General features: G+C 44.0%; 1 protein-coding gene across 2 annotated transcripts; it reads left to right on the top strand.

The window, feature by feature from the left end:
* The first annotated feature begins 452 nt into the window (after positions 1–452).
* Positions 453–21,479, top strand: itgb1a (integrin, beta 1a). Of its 2 annotated transcripts, XM_062559174.1 has the most exons (17): positions 453–742; positions 11,351–11,417; positions 11,684–11,769; positions 12,475–12,694; positions 12,800–12,970; positions 13,724–13,962; positions 14,304–14,459; positions 14,561–14,656; positions 15,053–15,142; positions 15,623–15,763; positions 16,469–16,671; positions 16,754–16,992; positions 17,088–17,310; positions 17,663–17,898; positions 18,060–18,226; positions 18,851–18,928; positions 19,383–21,479. In XM_062559174.1, the coding sequence occupies exons 2-16, from the start codon at positions 11,351–11,353 to the stop codon at positions 18,926–18,928; spliced, it is 2,412 nt and encodes an 803-aa protein (XP_062415158.1). In that variant the 5' UTR covers positions 453–742; the 3' UTR covers positions 19,383–21,479. The 2 variants fall into 2 exon arrangements, with proteins under 2 accessions (XP_062415158.1, XP_037312289.1); XM_037456392.2 differs by lacking the exon at positions 18,851–18,928 and having other exon boundaries at positions 454–742.
* The last annotated feature ends 67 nt before the right edge of the window (positions 21,480–21,546 follow it).

The following is a 21,546-nucleotide window of genomic DNA, read 5'->3' as shown; positions in this document are numbered from 1 at the left end:
GTGACGTAGGTAGAACAGTCAGAATGAAGTTGCACAAAGTCAGCATCATTGAGCAAAATAAACCAGGAAAAGATTAGTATGTTCCTTCAGAACAAAATGACTTGCTATGTATACGGTGGAAAAAGTTTATGACGTGTGTGTGTGTGTGTGTGTGTGTGTGTGTGTGTGTGTGTGTGTGTGATTGTGTGTGTTTACATGCGTGCATATCAATGTTTCTGATTCTTAGTCTGATTATCAAAATGTTTTTGAACAATATCAATGGATATAAGTAATCAACACACTGTATTTATATCTACAGTAATTCGCTACATATACACCGCTAGTGAAATTATGAATAATTTATCTATCAAAATGCTTAAAGTTTTTTTCGTTCTCGTTTTATTCTGAAGGGCAGGACCGGAACGGGTCGGTGACACACTGCGCGGTTCCGCTCAGGAGAAGCTGTGCTTTGCGGGTTTGCCTCTCCTCTCTGCCCTAATTTAGAGAAGAAGTGCACACCGGCGCTGTTGGGATCTAGTTTCCTTGCCCCTGCGTCCAAACTGCTCCCGCATTTGGATCTAATAGAAACCAGAAACCTCTTTTGCTGTGCGCAGGGAAGTCAAGGGGGGAATGAGTAGCAGGGGGGAGCTACCGTGAGTCTTTCGGAGGAGACTGTGCCCCCCCGGTGCCAACAAGGCAGAGTGTCCGTGCTGCAGCGGATCATCACTTGGGGACCTGGGGACAATAACAGAAAAGTACCGAGGTAAAAGATGGGTGTTTGTACGTCAGACTAAACACAAACTGTTATGTGTGATACTTTTGTAACACCTTTTAGTCCTTTTTTGAGTTGGTGGTTAATGTATTACTGTTAAAGGGTGCTAGATAAAATGATGTCTTCTGTGTGCATTATGTTATTGTAGCTTTGCAATTATGAAAATAAACTGATCTGCTGTGGATGAACGTGTGCGACAGGTTGCACGTTCACATTAAATATGCAGGTTCAACAAGTCATCTCACATGAGGGAGGGAGAGAGAGGAAGAGAGAAAGAGAGAGACTTTAACGTCCCAAAGACAGATTGAATCATATCCTGAAGCCTTCTGGAACAAACCAAAAGCACAGCTATGACGTGTTGGATTGGACATGAGGGCGAGGACTGGAAGACATCAGAATATATGCACTAGCTTGATATTGCTTGTTATTATCGTGATGGACAGGAGGCACAGGATGGCATCCATGGCATCAAGCAGAGTCCACCCTTCATTTCATCAGAGGAAGTAAAGGAGGAGGAGGAGGAGGAGGAGGAGGAGGAGAACAAAGGGGGTTAGAGCAGTCGAGGCATCGGTTTAATCAGTGAAATGGAGGCAGGAAGGATGGGAGGGAAGGAGAGGATGTCAGAAGGAGATATGGGAGGCCAAATGGGGATGAAGGAAGGACAGTGAGGGCAAAGGGAGGCAACAGGGGGAGGATGGCTAATTGAGAAGGAGGAGGAGGAGGAGGAGGGGGGAGGGGAGGGTAGCTGAAAGGCAGAGGCGGTGACCCCCGCCTCCCCACCCGTTCCCCGAGGGAGCAGCTGCTGCTGGCTCCCACCTGATTTATAAGGTCACACACCGCGGCCTTTGGATTCTGGACATGTGACGTTTCTCATGTGTGTGTTTGTTTTTGTGTTCGTTTGTGTGTGGATGTTTGTCCGTGTGCAAGTGAGTGACGTACACCCAATGTACGGAATTGTTCCCTCGAGACGCAGGTGATGAATATGCACTTTGTGATGTTGTCGCGTTGAACGTGTTAAATTGCGCTTCTGACTGAGGCTCAGAAGTGCAAAGTGGCACAAATAATCGTACAGCCACTTACCTCCAGCACATGTACGCTCAGAAGAGCAGTCCTGCCTGTGATTTGTGAGGCTGATCACATGACCCACTGCACATAAACATGTGCATTCCTTCATTCTGGGGTGTTTTTTCCCCTAAACCATATGGTCACTTGTTTTAAAACTGAATTGAAGACACTTGTGTATTTACTAAGGAACATCTTTTAGCTGCTACTGTTCTGTTTTATTCTTCTGAACAGAATCTTTGCCACAGGTTGGTCTATTTTTGGAGCTAGATTGCGGGGTGTGTTCCACTCTTGGTTTTTGGTTTGTGACCTCCAGAGCTGCCTTTAGCTTGGTCGTCTCCATCCACTCTTTCCCTCCACACTGGGTGGAATGGTGTGTGTTTGCGGGGGGGGGCTCTGCCTTCTAAAAGCAGCCTGTGAGGAATGACACGGTTAAAGTTGCCCCCCGCCTGCCAAGGGCCGCAGAGGAAAGGGGGCTAAACATGGCATGTTGGTAGTAAACAGTGGCAGACTTTTCTTTTGCAGGCTCAAACTGTCGTGGTGATTTCGCTACCGTGCCTGTGCGGAGCTTTAACCGTGGGGGTCAGGGGGTCGGGGAGTCAGGGAGTCGGGAAAGCATTTTTTTTATGTGCCTTTCATTCACAGAAACGACATAGCTGAGGGATACAAAAGAGTTTTTTGTCTGGAAATGTGTTTCTACTCACTAACGTGAACAGTGACTTGTTTTTCACCCTTCCAACAACATGGCTATTATGTCAGAGAAAAGGGCATTATACTGGGATGGAAAACGGGCTTTTATTAGATGGAAGACAGTAGAATGGTGACTAGAAACTAAAAGGGGGGACCTCTTAATCCACACGCCCACTTTTAAACCACTTTTCTATTTAGAAAATGTTCTTACAATCGCATAACTGTGTTCACATTTTAGAACGTTTTGGTAAATGACGGACATTTGGGAGTCAGCATTTTTTAGGGCCAAAAATAAGGAATTTGAGTACTTTTCTCTGCTGAAACTCACATTTTAACGGCACCGTCAAACATTCCTGCTGCAACAGTTAATATTTTCTTTCCAAATAGTACCTGACATCACCTGTTAATGATGGAAACCTTGACCAGTTGATATGTTTACCAGGTGTTCATGAGCAGCATACTTTTATCTTTTCATGTACAACTCATTTACCAGTTATTGGTTAGCAAAGAAACCCCCATTCAGTTTCATTTCATATGTTAAGATACAAATTTGATATTGAGAAAAAAAGCAATCCCCATCCCTTGTATATTAAAACAATATCATTTTTGAATGTTTAATACATGATTTACCTTATACATGCCCATCGTTGTCTACAGACAGAAACACACAGTACAGCACTGTGGCTTCTTTAAAGCCTTTATATTCCTTCTGTATTAATCTGATATATAGCTCTATAGTAGGAGCTGAACCCTCAATCCAGCTCAAATTCTTTGTTTAAAGGTTCTATAAAGTCAGTGTGTTTCTGCTCCAGAAGTGATTCGGCTGTAGAACGTAGTGTTCAGCCAGTGGCCCCTTCCAGAATTAGACGGACAGTCTACTCACTACTGTTTTGTTGCTCCGCAGCTTTCACTCTGCCAAAAGTGGAGGCCCGGCAGTTCAAGTGTCAAAGTCTAGGGCCTAATAAAAGACATCTGAGGGCTATTAAGGAGCCAGTTTTTGTGCGTAATATAGGGCCTCAGCGGGGAGGCGCCACAGGTGTCCTAAACCCGCTACGGGGTTCAAACCTGGATTAAGACCAAAAACTCTGACATATTTGTATCCCAAGGGAAATATTTATGACTTCTCAGCTTCTGTTGGACCGCTTCTATGGTGCTACTTGCTCACAGTTCCCACAGACAAAGAGGTGGATCGCCGCGAAATAATCCCTTTTTTAACTTCTCATCATGGCCTCTTCATGTCGAATACTTAGCCAGTAAAACGAATGTGACATTAAAGGGACATGAGCATGTACGAACTGGTCCTATCCTGACCATGAGCTCTGGAGAGGACCTCTCTCTCCTTGTCCCCCCCCCCCCGACCTACCCCACTGCTGTTGAAGAATCACCTCGCCACTGTAAATATTTATCGCTGGTGTACACGCAGAGGATCAACATCTGTGAAAGCTGTTTATTACTTTTACAGAGAGGCTCCGTTTGTCGCCTGCATTGTGTGTGGAATACTTTCCAGCCTTGTTTAGCTTTCCACAGAGCTTCGATCACAGCGGCTTAGCAGACACGCCGGATTCACAAACACAATATGCTGCCGTTCTGGCACAGCGTTTTTGTAACTGTAACGAGCCAGCCTGTCCCCCTCTCTCTCTCTCTCTCTCTCTCTCTCCCATACCCTCCCAATTTGAAGTCAAATATGTCATCTTTGTTGCTTTAAGAGGGAGATGTGGCTGTCTGCCAGGGACCAGGGAACAGGCTTCCTGTGCGATCCCAGCGGAGCTTCCTGTGTTTCAGCAAAGGAATGGCCGACTCAGCAGAGACGGGGGCGTTTTGGGGAGGCTTACAGTACAGCTACCACAGTCGGAGCTCTTTTGGTTTGCATTATCGGGTCCCGGCAACCTCCCGAGAGCGCCCTAAAACGAGGGTTTCAGCCCATAGACTCCATCCTCGAGAAGGAGAATATGAATAGTACAATAGATGGTTTAATAAAAATGTTGAATCTGGCAAAGCTTGTCCACCATTATCTCACAGCACAAGCTGACATTTAGCCCTGTATGTGTTGTGAGTAAGGATGTTAGTTCCACCGCCTCTCCCAGAGGTCAGGGCAGAATAGTTTTTGTGTCTCGGGTGAATCAAAGCACCACCTGAGTCCGAAATAACTTTCTTCAACAGTGATGGGGCCGCAAACATGTGGACCACCCCCTTTCTTACAAAGGTCACGGTTCTAGCCTCAAATGTTTCTACTTGACTGCTGTGGGAGGACGTGCTATGATGAGATTCTGTACATATCTGGCAAAGCAGAACTGCTTTGGTATTTTCTGACTGGAATAGTCAGAATGTCCTTGCAAGGCAGTATAACCAACCCCCGCCCCACCACCCAGAGGTGTATCTTTAGCCTCCTACATACAAGGGGAATGTTGGCAGGCTTGAAGCCGATGTGTGTGGCTCGGTGTTTTGTGTGGAAAGTGTAGCAGAATCTCAAAGAGCAGCAACAAGCTGTCTGTCAAGCTCCTCGTGAGGCTGCAGCCACTACTGTTCTGCAGAACTATTACACAGTGGAGGATTACGGGGCCCCGGCAGAACTATTTTGGAAACTGCTTTCAGATACCTGATTGAGGAAACAGCTAATACAAGCTAATACAACTTGTATTACCTTGTATTACCCGGCTACTGCATAGTTTCAGATAACAATTTGACGTTCAACCACATTAAGAATTAAAGTGCCGCTTTTCAAAATCAGATCACACAAGACATTAAACACCCTCCAGGGATTTGCCGCTGTAGGCTACAAAGTGCTTTCTGTAATTGTGCCGTGGAGGGTATGTGTTCCCTCTCGCCAGATATAATGCAGCTTTTCGTTGATGGACTTCCGTCTTTTATCAAACCACTTGCTCTGCTTTTCTCCAGCTAATGCTAAAAGAAAAAGTATAGGGGGACCGAACCTTGACTTCAGAGAAGTACCACAGTGCCTTTGTACGCAAACTTGTCGCGGATATTATAGAAGTCAGTTTTTTACCTTGCCACCGGTAAATATTTGAATGAAACTAGTGAATGTGCTACTAACGCGTAATGGTCACTGAGCGAATATTCTCTCTGAATGTTATGCCTCGTTACACTTAAGATGTTACTTTGCATATTTTTTCTGCAATAGACATTTGGTAGAATATGTCAACGGTCCCATTGGCGGTGATATCTATTTTTACAAACTATTGTAACCCTCATCGAGCTTATACTCAAAATGACTTGAAGCTGATGTCATAAACACACATATATATGTATATTTCTTTTTTTCTAAAAATAAAGGCATGGCTGATTGAATAAGATGTTAACCTGTCTTCTATTTTGGAATAGCTTGAACACAGGATTGCTCTTGTAATGTGGAAACTATGATGATGGGTTTTTCTCTAGCCATTTTTGTGCCTTGGTTCCGATCGCCTGGAGTACTTCTCTCCTGCTTTTTCTAATGCGGAAAAAACACATTGAATATGTCATGTCCGCCCATATCAATGTCCTTGAGGCAAAGAGGGCCATGAGCCTCATTAGTATTTTTTATCACAGAGGCTCTTTTCAAAGAAGCAACGGTGAGTGGGAACACTTTAAAGGATCAGACTTTCCGTCATGACTCAGACGGCAGCCAGATTCATTTGCTTTTGTCCGGTATGAGAGGTTTCCTCCAGATGGAGGTGGAGTTTGAATTGAAGGAGAGGGTGGGGGGGGTTGGTCAGAGACACAGACGGACACTGTTTGGTATTCTCATTCAGCTTTGTCGGCGGGCTTGTAGGTCTCGGAGCTTCAGACACCTTCCATGCTCTGCAATGTTTTTGAAGGGAATGTGAAGTTGGCAGAGGGAGGGGGGGCACTTGTGTGGTGTGGTGGGTTGAAGGAGAGAGAGAGAGAGACAGGGAGAAGGAAACGAGGGAAAGAAAGAAGGAGGTTAGGATGCAGACTGAGGAGTGACTCAATTCATCTTTTGTTTAATAAAATAATAATAGTCAAGATCTTTGAATGGGCACATCTAAGATGCTTTAGCTACGCAGATGTCTTTGTTTGGACAGATGTGTTAGGCCAGAACAGGCGGACTCAAATCCAAATGAAGGAGGACCAAGGGGCCAAAGTCGAGGCGAGACAGGTCTGCGGGTTCCTCTCCTTTGAACTTAGCAACCCCCCCGAGCGGCGCACCCCCCTTTCCTGTTTTTCCTTCTTTTCTGTTCCTTCTTTTCACGGCCGTAGAAGAACAATCACTCTTCTAAAAGAGTGCTGTCTCTTTGGGGCACCAGCTCCTTTACTTCTTTTTTTTTTCTTCGTATAGCAGAAGGTTTCTTAGGGTCAAATAAGCTGGTCCCTCCACACCTTGAGTGAACTGGGGAATTGGGGGGGTTGTGTACCAAACCGGGATCTCACAGCTCACAGGGGACAGTAGCGCCGCTGCAGGATACTATCCTGGTCCGGCACCACTCATGTCCCTTGGGAATGCGCAACAAGCTCGGACTCCCTTTTGGCCGTGCACTGTCTGCGATGCATCACCGTCTCCTGCCAACTGAGAGGGCTCCGGGAGGGCTGTAAAACACTGGGATGGTGTTAGTCGCAGCTCAGGTGTGGGTGATATCCGGCGTGACAGGCGTTAAGGAGTAAAAATGTGGCCGTGTGAGCCCGTGAGATACACTGTGAGAGAATAAGGAAACTGTGGAATTTATTTCCATGCTTCGCCAGTGACAAATGCTTCTGAGCACCAGGCAATTCTAATTCTAATTCCAACTAATATTAGTCACTATCCTCCCCTTCTGAATATAAGCCATTCGCATCTGTGCCACAGCCAAAGTATTCAAGCTGTGAATGCAGGGGGACTTTTCAGAGCTGTGCACTTTGTCAAAGCTCATTAATTAAACTTTATTCGTGGTGTCACTCAATGTTACAAGATAATGTTTTCTTGGTGTTATCTTGCTTGTTCAAACTGAAACTTTCCCACAGAGGAGGTCAGTTTAAGGCTGCTCCCAGGGAGTGCTGCTCAACAAATATCTTCTCAACTAAGCATGTAGGGCAGGGATATTTAACCAAAATGTGAAGAGGTTCAGTTAGAGACATTTTTTTAGAAGCAAAGTTCCGGAAGATCATAATATGACTATTTAGTGTGATTAAATAGAGGGAAAGAGCTGTAACATTATGTCAATGGTGGAATAAATGCTCTACTTTCGCTGTCGATAAGTGCACTGTCACGTTTAATCGTCTTTTTTAGCTTTCGGTCCGGGTCCGAATGGGACGGCTTCTGAGTCCGGATCTGGACCGCAGTCCGCCAGTTAGGGACCTCTGAGAAACTGGTTGCTACGGCTGGGAACGTCTAAATGTAGTTTTATATCCAACTGAAGTCATGAATCATTTGGGGTGCTATTGTTTCTATGGTGTTTAAAAACTATTTTACTTTCGTGGTGAATCTGCTTGTTTCAATTTTTACGGCAAACTATCCTGGATCCTACACTACATTAAAATAATGTGGTTTCAAGTAACGGCTCAAGTCTTGAATTATATTAAGAATACATTCAAAGCTCAGAAACAGCAGTGACTTTGTAATGCTGGGGCGAGGCCCACCCCATTGCTTTGAGATAAATGCTAATGTCAGCATGTTAATGTGTGCACCACAGCGACGGCGACAAAAATGTCAACCTGCTGGTCGTCCTACAGGAAAAGTCTCTCCAAAGTCAGTCATAGTGGAAACCAGGAATACAGAAAGTTCAAAGCAATCAATCCAGTAGCAGAGATATTAAGGATGGACTTCTGACCTGTCCCTAGAGCCATGCAGCTACTCCGGGTAAACCCCCACTTGGCATCAAACATTGTCCATTGGAGAAAAAAAATTAATGAATATGCTTTTAATGATGCTTATCGTTAAAAGAAAAACAGGCTTGTACAGCTGCTTCCTTTGTAGATATAACAGAAACTTAATCAACAGAAATCATAACTTACTAGTTATGAAGGTTTTCTTAAGGGCTCAAACTGTAGTGTTGTTGGCTATTAGCTAGATACCATTTTAATGTATGATGTATTTTTCTATCTTTATTCTGATGTTTTTGCTTCTGAAACAGTTTTAAAACACAGTATTTGTTATTGTGGCCCTGTTAACCTAAACCACATTTACAACGTCAGACGTCTGAGCTCGACTGTCCTCTTTTCACTGAACATTCTTTCATTCGGCTGCTAAGTTTCACATGGTCGAGGACAACGCGGTTATTTTTCTAACTTGACACCTTTTTGGAAGCCATTCGCGTTCGAATAACTCCTGAGCTGAAGTCGAAACCCTGGCAGGGGAGAAAAGAAAATATCTGAGTGAGGTTTTGTTAAGAGAAAGTATACCAATTCCTTCATTTTATGCTTGACTTTCACTGAAATCAGTTCGCATACATCACAAACGGCTGAACATGGATCGATTGGCTTCAGTATGGTGAAGACTTATTGGCAGAAAAAAAGGTTAAATGTGGTATTCACCTCATATGGAAACAAGGCACAATTACTCCCACACACACGCACAGCAAGCCGGCTGATCTAATCTGGGGGGCTGTAGACAGGCCGTCTGCCTCTGTGTGTCTAAATAAAGGGACACACACACATACACACAGGCACTCAGGAATGCATCACTCAACACCGGGCACACTGAAAGTCAGAGCCTCCTCGACCACAGTCTAAGAGAATGCAGTCTTTTAATATAGCCTCTATGCATAGCCAGCAACAAAAAATCTATATTACTCTAATCGAAACCTCTTGCTTCACTATCCAGTGTGGTAGACGTAAGTAACTGAGAGTATCGTTTGTGATCTTTGGTCGAGCGGGATATCGGTTGTACATTCTACATGTTAATTAGATTTGGACCATGCTGATCCCTCGCCGGTGCACCTTCATACAACACCAGGCCATTGATTGGGTGTCTCTCTGCAGGAGGCTTTCCAGCTGTCGCCTATTAGAGCGGCCAATAAGATGTGGCAAGAATCCCCAAAGCCTTAACAGTGGCTAAACTAGATAAGTTAGACCGGATATTATGAATCTTATAATAATGGTGAACTAATGGTGTCTGGAGTTTCCCTTTCACGAATGAAGTACACAACAGCGTTTGTCCCTTTTTGTCAGGGCTGGTGGGTGCAGGCAGAGGCAGGACTCAAACGCGGAGTTCAAGGCAAAAAAGTAACTCTTTAATAGATCCCGAATCTAAGAAATAAAAAAAAACATCAAGGGAGAAAACCAAAGACGCAATGACTCGCGGACGTTCAGACACCAACAACATGTAGAACCTTCAATGACGCGACAAGAGACTGACATGGCTTAAATACACAGGGGAGGTGCAGGTGATTGGACACAGGAGACAATCACAGGAGAAGACAGGACAAGGCAGGAAGTTACACTTTCAGCCATGTTCTCAATATATTCAGGACAAAACCCAGGAACAAGGGACCCTCCATAGAGGCTTTTTCTACAATTACAATTTAAGTGTACACCTTTGTAATGCAGAAACAATTTGGTCAAAGCTCCACTATAATGTATTTTATATATTATGTAAACAAGAATTAGATTGAGTAGATTGGCCCAATTGCCACCGTTATCGGACTTTGCTATTTGAGCCGATACTGGCCTAATATCCAAGATCGGTATCGGTGCATTACCAGTGGTATTACCATGCTGTAGCTAGTTCGTAATCCAAACAGCTGGTTTCTTGCCATTCCTTGTCTGATAATGTGTCCGTTGACCCTCTTTTTGCCCTCAGATGTTTGCTTACCTCCGTTTCACGCCACGTGATAGAAAGGTCCATGAGACAATGACCTGCCCTGTTCCCATGGATTCAGTCGAACCGTAGACAGACTTTGCACTAAGGAGCCTTCAGGGTGAGGTCTGTTTAATGTCCGGTCTAACTTATTTGGACTTGTGCAGTCTCGGCTCCTCTGGGCCGAGCAAAGATAAGCCTAGGGTCTAATGCCTGTGTGAGAGGTTTCACATTGGAGACTGTAAAAATGAACTCAGCTCTGTGCTCTTGACTATTTGACTAGACAAATGTTTCTGTGTCAGCAGTCCGTCAGTCAGTTGGTCTTTCGGACTGTTTCAATGAAATTATGTGACATTCAAGGTCCCCAGAGGATGAATCCTAAGAACTTAGGCGGTGTACTGGCATATACAGTAGTTATAGTATTTAAAGGATTGACACATACATTAATTTAGCCTCAGTTGTGTGGTGGTAATGCTAGTTAGCAAATGTTAGCATGCTAATACTAAGATGGTGAACATGGAATTATAATTGCTAAACATACGCACATTGTCATCGAATGCATTTTGCTCTAAAATTAGCTGAAGGAAGAAAAGGTTCTTCAGCTCACTTATCCTCACTGAGTCATAAGCTTTCATTAGAGGAGGACAAGATGCATCGATATGGCTGACCAAAGCTCCCGGAAAAAGAATCTATATACACCACCAGAAAGGGGGGCTGCTCAAGGGAACTGATTCTATTTACAGTAAAAGGGGTTGTTAGAAAAAGCAAGGGCGAGTTTGTGACCGTGTCTGTACACACACTGTGGCCGACATGTTTGTATGCGAAAGCGGACTGAATTTAATTAGCTGCCTATTACCCTTCCACCGACCGAGAACAGCCGAGCCCCCGCTTCCGGATGCTTCATTATCCCTGATAGCCATTTACACGTTCAATCGGTCATCTCCCTGAGGCCCTCTCTCGCTGCTCTGGATTCTCTTTGTCCAGGAAATTACAAGTTTAAGCTTTCAGGCCGGGACGCACAGCAGCCGTTATTGTCGACAAAGAGATTGTCACAACAGCAGCTCTTTGACGAGACCACGATACGTTTAATGACTCCTTTTCCCTGTGTGTGCTTGCAGATGGACCTGAAGCTGCTCTTGATTGCCACATTGCTTGGAGCTCTTCGTTGCGCTGATGCTCAGAAAGGTAAAATTGCCTTCCATCCAGTTCAGTACAGTTCACAGTGATGACTACCTCTCCTTTAACCCCACGATGTCCCTGACAAGAGATCATCATTGAGGAATGTGATGGAAAAAACTCCATGTTTCCAATTACCGCCAATCCACACAGTTTTCCAGACCAACTGATGTGTAAACTAGGGGGGGGGGGGGGGGGGGCTAAGCAGGCTGCTCACTCTGCTACGACCCCGCTCCCTCTGACTCTGCACCCTCCTCACTTTGTTTTCCATCCAGAGGGGAACGAGTGCATCAACGCCAATGCCAAGTACTGCGGGGAGTGCATCCAGGCGGGGGCCAAATGTGGCTGGTGTAAAGATCCGGTAGGTGAATCGAAGCTGTCAGCTATAATGCCTGCTGAGAAATGTTACAATGCTGTTACTATGCCATTAGGCACTTAGTGCCTGGCTGCAGCAAACGACCGCTTGGGATCATTTGGTAAAGTCATTGATTATTGTTATATCAGCCTATAAAATATAAGAAAATACTGCAGCCATCACCCTTTCTTTGAGCCAGACAAGATTCTTACTCAGTTCATGGTTATGTCTGATTTACAGCCTGGAGGCTTTTTATTTTACAACTATAGAGCCAAAAAGTGGAAAATCTTCATCTAACTGAATGCATGGCCTGATATTTTGATGTATGTCATTTTCAAATATTTGATATTTCCATGGAAAATATTTGATGATCCTCTTTGATTCATATTTTTCTAAATTTATTTAATATCTCTGGGTTTTTGGGACAGTTGGTCAATCAAAACAAGCAACATACAGATATCAAATCAACGCTTGGAGTTTAGCAGATTCCAATCAACTGAAACTTCTTTTGCAAGTCAAGACAAGAGAGCTAAAACTTGATGAACTAATGCCACAGTTTATATCCTGATATCCTCCAATGTGACACGTTAGATGCACTGTAATTGATGGGTACAAGATTTTTGGAAACAACCACAGCTTTTATGGACTGAGTAGTAGACCTCCTGATCAAATGGATGTTCCCCTGAACTCTCCCTGTGCTTCTGCTCCCAGAACTTCCTGAAACAGGGCGAGACCGTCTCGACCCGCTGTGACGAGCTGCAGTCTCTGATAAAAAGGGGCTGTGATAATGAGATGATCGAGAACCCGCACGGTAAACAGAAGATCCTGAAAAACAAAATGGTGACCCATCGCAAAAAGGGAGCCGAGAAGCTGCGGCCAGAGGACATCACTCAGATTCAGCCTCAAAAACTCAGCCTCACCCTGCGATCTGGTGAGGATATGTTTCTATAAAGCATATTTTTCCAAAGCTATTCTTACCTTCCTTTTTGGATTCAAACCCTTTTCAGTTTTTTTTAATAACAGTAACTTTTTGTAGGTGAGCCCCAGTCTTTCAACTTGACGTTCAAGCGGGCAGAAGATTATCCCATCGACCTGTACTACTTGATGGACCTGTCCTACTCCATGAAGGACGATCTGGAAAATGTCAAGAACCTAGGAACCAGTTTAATGTTGGAAATGTCAAAGATCACTTCTGACTTCAGGATTGGTAAGGCTGTATTTAATTGGTCTGCTTTTTGGAGTTTAAAAATAATTACCGTTAATTGCTGCCGGTTTTTCTTTGCTTCACAGTTCACTACTGCAAGATTACACCTTTAGAAACCCAAAACAAAAGCACATATTCTAATAAAACATGATCTTGGAGTCAAGATTAATTGGAAAAGAAATTTACAAAAAAAGAATGTTGACATTTTTACCATCTTTTCTTATTTTAAAACAATTGGATGTGTGCTTCCATGAAATTGTTTTTACCAATTTTTACCAATACAATCTTTGTAAAATCAATCATCAACCCTCAGTAACTTTTGAGGTGTGAGTGTGTGGAGCCACGACCTTTTGCAGCCCCATAACACACTATATTTCACAATCAATGGCTGATACCAAACAAGAACTGCTAACAGCATATTCGGCATTCATGTAATGATGAAGCGTTGCTAAAATGTAAACATGTAGGCAAAAAAACAAAAGGCTTTGTCTGAGAGGATCCACGGCATCTACATTGAAAAGACGGTCTTATGGGGGTATTTAGTGCCACAAGGTTGAATGACCATTTAGTGACCTACACAAACAAACCAAAGAAAGCAAACACAGCTCATAGACATCCTCTGAACTAATCAATTTAATTTTTAAACCAGATCACCCAAATCAGTCTCAAACCAAGCATCCCGTTGAGCCTTTAGCTGAGTCACTTGTCAATGCGTGTCGTTCCAGAGGACTTTCTGAATCCAACTGTCTTTCTTAGGTTTCGGTTCCTTTGTGGAGAAGACAGTCATGCCGTACATCAGCACCACCCCTGCCAAGCTGTTGAACCCGTGCACAGGTGACCAGAACTGCACCAGCCCGTTCAGCTACAAGAACGTCCTGAAGCTGACCAATGACGGCAAGAGGTTCAACAACCTCGTGGGCCAGCAGCACATCTCCGGCAACCTGGACTCCCCCGAGGGTGGATTCGATGCCATCATGCAGGTGGCTGTGTGTGGGGTAAGCAAAAGAAGAAGAAAAACAAATAGCCAATTTTCCTTCCCCTCTGTAATAGGGTTGGAAATAATTATTCCCAGGTTCTCAATTCAAAGGTGATTTTCTCACAATTACTGCATTCGCTCAGAGAGATACAATGCCAATAAATGCGCTCACATGTCGCCGTGTGAAACATTTTTTATGAGGCCTCTGCGTTTACAAGGGGATTTTATTGGATGTAGTGATGATCAGACGTTTGTGTTCCACATTATGAGCTGCTCATTTTCTGCACTGGCTTCTACAGAGAGGATGTATCGCTGTTGGCGAGACCTTATAGTTTGAGTGTTTACTTTCTAATCTCTCAGGATCACATCGGTTGGAGGAATGTGACCCGTCTGCTGGTGTTCTCCACCGATGCCGGCTTCCACTTTGCCGGCGACGGCAAGCTGGGCGGCATCGTCCTGCCAAATGACGGGAAATGTCACCTGGAGAACAATGCGTACACCATGAGTCACTACTATGTGAGAGTAGTACTATGTGTGGAGTGGCCTGTCCTACTCGCACCTACACGACCGCATGTTACAGTGTAAATTTCACTTTTCTCTTCCATCTTGTTTTGAAGGACTATCCTTCCATTGCTCACCTGGTTCAGAAGCTGAGCGACAACAACATCCAGACCATTTTTGCAGTGACGGAGGAGTTTCAGCCGGTTTACCAAGTGAGTTCTTCTTTCTGAATCTTCCTTTTGCTACCTGGTACTGAGTTTCAATTTGTGTGCATACTGGTCCTTCTCTGTACATTAGAGGGATTAGAGGAGTGCGTAAAAATGTGCATGTTAGCATCCCCATTAAAGCCCTACTTATTTCAATGTGCATGCTTTTGCCTCTCTGGCCTGCTGAGCCCAGCACCATCTGAGTTTGATCAAAGTGCTTTCATTATTTGGCCCTTCAGAGTGCTTCAAAGCCATCACAATTCCATCATTTCAGGGTTGATATCAATGTCGTATAAATGTAAATCTGGAATTATGTCGTCAAAGGCTTTTTGATTTATTGTTTTTATTGAGGATTAACAGTACTTTCATAAACCTTTTTTGTAAACTTTGTTATATCTGCAGGAGCTGAAAAATCTCATACCCAAGTCTGCTGTGGGCACACTGTCAGCCAACTCAAGCAACGTAATCAACCTTATTATAGACGCTTACAATGTAAGTACCCTTTGAGTAAGTGAACTATTACTCACATTACCCACACTAAAGGTAGTATGAGATACGTATTACCCAGAGTGGATGACGGTCCAAACTTCCCCAGTTTGGATAAGTATTGACAGGAGATATAGGATAAAGGTAAAGTAAACACAAAGTAGCAGCAAATCATATTCAAGACACTTGGAAAACTCATTATCATTTCAAGTGTGCGCCATTTTTAGAGTATTTCACAACACTTTCCAACACCTAGGCTCTCAATACCGCCAGATACATTTGACAAAAACCATGCTGTTTTATCACAGGCAATAGACTGACTGTGGACATGTGCCTCACACAACCCCCTTTCAATAGATCGAAACTATCCCTGTAATATTTTCCTAACGCATTCCCATTTAAATCTGAGCTCATCTTTCATGTCTCTGTCAAAACAAAGCTCCCAGAAAACATTCCAGGATCTGTGTTTTTTTCATCTGTTGGCAGTCTCTCTCATCTGAGGTTATTCTGGAGAACAGCAAGCTCCCAGAGGGAGTGACCATATCATACACGTCCCGCTGTAAGAATGGGGTGGTTAGCGAGGGCGAAAGTGGAAGGAGGTGCTCCAACATCTCTATCGGAGATGAGGTGAGTGCTCCTTTCTGTTGCATTTCACCGGTAGATGTTCCAGCATTCAGGATATTAAGAGTGAAAATGTCATAGTGAATTTACAAAATACCCTAACCGATAAGGACACATTTTATACTGATTTGTAAAGCTGCCATGCTCCAAATCTTTGATCTTGACTCAATTCCAAGTATTCCACGTATCCAAGTAAAAAACAATTAAAAGTTGGAAATGTTCCATAATCTTAACAAGATGCTCCTGTCTTTGCCGTTTTTGAAACTGAGAAGCACTTTTGTTCACATGAAGTTAAGCAAGAAACACATAATATCATGATATGCTTATATTTTGTATTTTGAAGTTCAGTGTTTTGCATCAGTGTTTAGCCTGCTAGCCTTTCATATGGCACTCTGCTGAGCAATTACTAGTAGTAAAAAAAATGGGGGGAAATGGGGGAAAAAAGTTATGAATAAGTTATAAGTTAGTTAGTTAGTTAGTAGTAAAGTAGCAGATATAAGGGTATGTATGACATTTACCAGAAAAATACTAGACACAAATCTAATCGAAAAGCTAAAAATTACGAGATATCCGATTTTATATAAGAGCTGCTCTCTATTCTTGAAGTTTGTTTGTCGTCTCTTCATTGGATTTTTATTTTTAGATTTTCAGAGACGTGTGGTAACATCAACCTTCAGCTGTCTGAGTCTCCTTGTCCTGCTTCCTTCCTAGGTCATGTTTAGCATCAGTGTGACGTCTAAAGGCTGTCCGAAACTAGGCAAACCCGAGCACATCAAGATAAAGCCCCTCGGATTTACAGAGGAGGTGGAGATCATCCTCAACTTCATCTGTGAGTGTGAGTGCAACAAGGACGGCATTAAGAACAGCCCACTGTGCCACTTTGGTAACGGGACCTACGAGTGTGGAGCCTGCAAGTAAGCCTGTGAACGTTTGCATTGTCTTTACGGCACCACCTGTGTCCCTCTGTACGTCTTACACGCCTCTCCCTCGCTTCAGGTGCAACGAAGGCCGTGTGGGCCGACAGTGTGAATGCAGCAGCAACGACGTGGCCACGGAGGACATGGACAGGACCTGCCGCAAGGACAACGGCACCGACATCTGCAGCAACAACGGGGACTGTGTGTGCGGCGCGTGCGAGTGCAAGAAGAGAGACAACCCGGAGGAGAGGTACAGCGGCCCGTACTGCGAGTGTGACAACTTCAACTGTGACCGCTCTGGGAACAAGCTGTGCGGAGGTGTGTATTCACTTGTACGATGTTTGCATGGAGGACAGGCACTCTTTAAAGCTGATGTACTCTTTTCAGTTTTCCCCCTGTTTTTTCCCCTTCAGGGCACGGACGCTGTGAGTGCAGAGTGTGTGTCTGTGACCCCATGTGGACCGGAAGCGCTTGCGATTGTTCTCTTGACAACAGCACATGCATGGCGAGCAACAAGCAGATCTGTAACGGCAGGGGAGCGTGCGAATGCGGCACTTGCAAGTGCTCCGACCCCAAATTCCAGGGTCCCACCTGTGAGACATGTCCTACCTGTCCTGGAGTGTGCATCGAACACAAGTGAGTGAGATGTCCCCCATCTATTACGTCATGCTACACTGTAGCTAGTCTACAATAGTGGAATGGTTACAGCGGCCCACAACTCATGGCGTTTTATTGCATTGGAAACATTTTTATTGAAGCAAATTAGGGTAATTTCGGGAGCAGGACCATGCCACCAAACACGCCTCTTCCGGTACTCCCATAAATACAGCTCAACCCACTCTTTATATCAGTATATCAAGTTGCCTTTGACAGGAACTTGATATACTGTATGTAGATTCAGAGTGACTTACACTTCCCAAGGTTCCAATCATTGTCCCTGTACATTCAACCTTAGTGCTCATTAGTAATGACATCCTGCTCCCACCAGAGAGTGCGTCCAGTGCCGGGCGTTTGGCACAGGCGAGAAGAAGGACACGTGTGAGAGGGACTGCAGCTACTTCAACCTGATCAAGGTGAAGGACAGAGACAAGCTGCCCCAGCCCAACGACGCCTCCTACCCTGTGATGCACTGCAAGGAGAGGGACGCCAACGACTGCTGGTTCTACTACACCTACGCTGTCAACAACAACACGGAGAAGGAGGTCCATGTAGTGGACGCGCTGGGTAAGCAGAGTGCTGGGTTTAACGGGTGTGGAAGCTAATTACAGGGCCTTTTGGGTTGCCGAAACAGGAGATTTGTTTGTTCACTTTAAGCCGTGTGATGGCGTTCTGTGATGGTCTTGTTGTTTTGAACTGCCCATACACTCCTACACCCGCTGTTTCAGACTGCCCCGCCGGACCTGACATCATTCCCATTGTGGCGGGCGTGGTTGCCGGCATCGTCCTGATTGGCTTAGCCCTGCTGCTTATCTGGAAGCTGCTGATGATCATCCACGACCGACGAGAGTTCGCCAAGTTCGAGAAGGAGAAGATGAACGCCAAATGGGACACAGTAAGTGTTCAACGTCGATCCACGTCTCATCTCTCAACATCTACATTTTGGCAGGGGTTTGAGACCCTTAAATGTGGAAAACAGGTGTTGTTCGGCTGCTCTGTCTGGGGTTTTAGCAGCAGATGAGATTTGCAGACTTGGTGTTATCATAACATAATGTCTAGCACGCCTTCTCTTCAGTCTCACAGATGCAGAAATAGACTGAATGTGTTGCTTTTAAATGGCGCTCAAGAAAAAAAAAAGAAAAATGTCAGGAACTGCAAGGACTTTTTGGGGAATGTTATCCACTCTGAGCTGTATTTTTTTCCGGGGAGTGTCTACGTCTCCTCCCCCTGCCCTGTTTCCTCTGAAACGTAGCATCATCAGCCAACATCAACAACAGAATAGTGGAGTTCTGCACAACATCATGTGCAGTGAAATGCTGCCACCTAGTGGTGGAATTGTGTCACAACAACAGAGTATGTGGGTTTGAGGATGCAGATGTTCCTGATGTGCATGTCGGGGTGTTGCCTTTTTCCATGGGCAGGGCCGTCTTTTCTCATCTTTCATACAGCCATTTTGTATTCCTTTTTTTCCTGTGTTTTTCCTTTTGAACTTTATTTTGACTTAATTCTCCACTTGTAGCAAGAAAACCCAATATACAAGAGTCCTGTCAATCAGTTCCAGAACCCACAATATGGACGTAAAGCTGATGCCCATTAAGTTTGTATTTCCTTTCCTTTCCACGTTTCTGCATGGGCTGTCTACGTGTGTCTTAATTTCACTCGGTCTATACTTTTTCTTGACTTCCCCTGTCTTTTAAAACTATCAAGATCCCAAATAGGTGGTAAGAAGAGAAATGTTGCCTTAATAGTTTGTAAAACATCCGTGCATGAGTGTGCTGCGACAATTAATACAACTAAAAGATTATAAAACTGGGTTAGTGTTTGATACGATGCAAAACTGGAACCTCCCGATATTTTGTATGCTGTCACAAAAGCATGGCTGTGTGCTAAGGGTGATCCAAATGTGTACGGTAACAGAAGGATGTTCAGTTGGTTTGCTGCATTGTTCTGTGTGATTTGATATATGTGTCAGAAAATATCTAACTAAAACATGGCATTTTTATTCCTGATTGAGTAATAATGTGATTGTTACTTTTGTTTTTGCTCTCCAGGGTGAAAATCCCATCTACAAAAGTGCTGTCACAACGGTGGTCAATCCCAAATATGAAGGGAAATGATGAAGCGTCATAGTTTTTAAAGAACTCAAGTACTGTCAAGTTTAAGGGAGGGGGCTGTGGTGGAATTCATATAATGTCTTCTTGCTGCTTCACCAGTATAACACACCATGCGGCCACTGCATCAGTATTTTTCACTAACACTAACGATTTATTTGCATTTGTTGTATTCTTTTGTTGTATTCGAGATGTACAGTATGTGTATATATTTTAATTTGCAAATGTGCAAAAAGAAGAAAAAAAAACATGACTGCTGGAAGACTGTTATGGGCACAGGATTTATCTTTTGGTTTTGAGCAACACCATGTGAACACTATGGATATACGATATATATGTACAAGAACCTCTCAGCTTCTCTGTGTGCTCATCCCTCTCTTTGCACTGACTTCCTGTGGTCAGATAGGATTTAGCTTTAATGTGTAGCTGTCAGCCATAGTAGCACATAATGCAAGTGAGTGTGTATGAGAATGTGTGGGTTACGTTGAATTAGAGGATACTATACAGCAGAGGTGTGGACTCGAGTCATGTGACTTGGACTCGAGTCAGACTCGAGTCATGAATTTGATGACTTGAGACTCGACTCGACAAAACGTACAAAGACTTGCAACTCGACTTGGACTTGAACACCGATGACTCGTGACTTGACTTGGACTCGAGCCTTTTGACTCGAGAAGACTTGCTACTTCCCATGAAAACTGGGGGAAAACATTTTCACACCACCGCGCCGCTCTGTTTATCTGCATCTGTCAAAAAAATGTGCGCCACCTGTATGCAGAGAGCGCGCGCTGCCTGCACGACATCCAATCACTGCAGTCCATTTGACCGTATCAACGAGACAGCGAGACAAAAATCGGGATTTTTGAACCCGGATTCAGACTCCGATGGAAATCCTCGCCAACATTATGTCAACGTCCGTTTTAAAGTAGTGTAATGAGCTGAGTTAAAGTTATTAGTTAATCAGTTATGCAGATGTTGCATGTGTTCACGTTATGCTCTGTTACCAGCTGTAGTTACGCGAGACAACCCGAGTTTTGGGGGGCCGTGTATGCGGAAGTGTTCGTTCGGCGTGGTGACGGCCAACAGTGACCGAAGTTGAGTTGTTTTATATAAATAAATGCAGCGGAGTTGCAAGCCAGTCATCGCCTCCTTATTTACGCTGCAGCATTGGGGTGAGCGTTAAAGTACTATAACACAGTCACAGTCCATCCACCATTACCCTTCCCTTCGTAGTCTAGGTCTGTGAGGCAGCGCACCATCACCCAGGGTTCCCTGTCCCCACTATAATAAAAGGACTCGAAATGACTCGAAATTTAAATGGTACGACTTGTGACTCGACTCGAGACTTGTTGGCTGTGACTTGTGACTCACCTTGTGACTTGCTTCGTCCTTGACTCGACTTGACTCGGGACTCGAGGGCAATGACTTAAGACTTGCTTGTGACTTGCCTAACAGTGACTTGATCCCACCTCTGCTATACAGTGGTTGTAAATGTAGTTTTGATCTGCAGCTTAGAGACACATTGTATTGCACTCTTATTAAGAACTATTTTCTATTCTAAAAGAGAAAATACATAAGATGAAGATTAATATCAATTATCATCATTCGTATTGTTGATGTACTATCACAAAGGAACTCTATACCACTTGTTAACATTCAGAAATTGTGAGCAATTGTATAGTTATGTTACAAAGAGCCGATCAATATTGTCGGCCTTGTTAACTGCAGTAACCTCCTCAGGTCCTTTCCTGTACAATCTTCAAGTGCGCCAAATACATTATTTGTTCCGTGAACTTTAGAACTTGTTTGTGTGAGTCAAAACTGTCAGTGACATTGTTCTGTTTCTTTAAGATTGTGAGATTCAAACAGGAGTATTGGTTCGGACGTCACGTGAATCACCTCGCTTTCACCCACCAAGCTCCCCTGAAGTACCACACACAAGCCTTTACACCCTTTTTTCAAAGTGCCTTTTTTAAAATACTTTGTTCTCTCCCAATACGGTTTGAGTTATTTATTAAATAAAATACAAAAGCTGTCTGTCTTTCTCCCTGGCCAACTATCGCTATAAGATAACACCTTGTTTTCTGAAAAGTGAGTCTCAGTT

This window comes from Pungitius pungitius, chromosome 19 (genome assembly GCF_949316345.1).
Source record: "Pungitius pungitius chromosome 19, fPunPun2.1, whole genome shotgun sequence".
NCBI classification, from domain to species: domain Eukaryota; kingdom Metazoa; phylum Chordata; class Actinopteri; order Perciformes; family Gasterosteidae; genus Pungitius; species Pungitius pungitius.
Note: the sequence above shows the minus strand (reverse complement) of the source record. Positions and strands in the feature narration are given on the sequence as shown.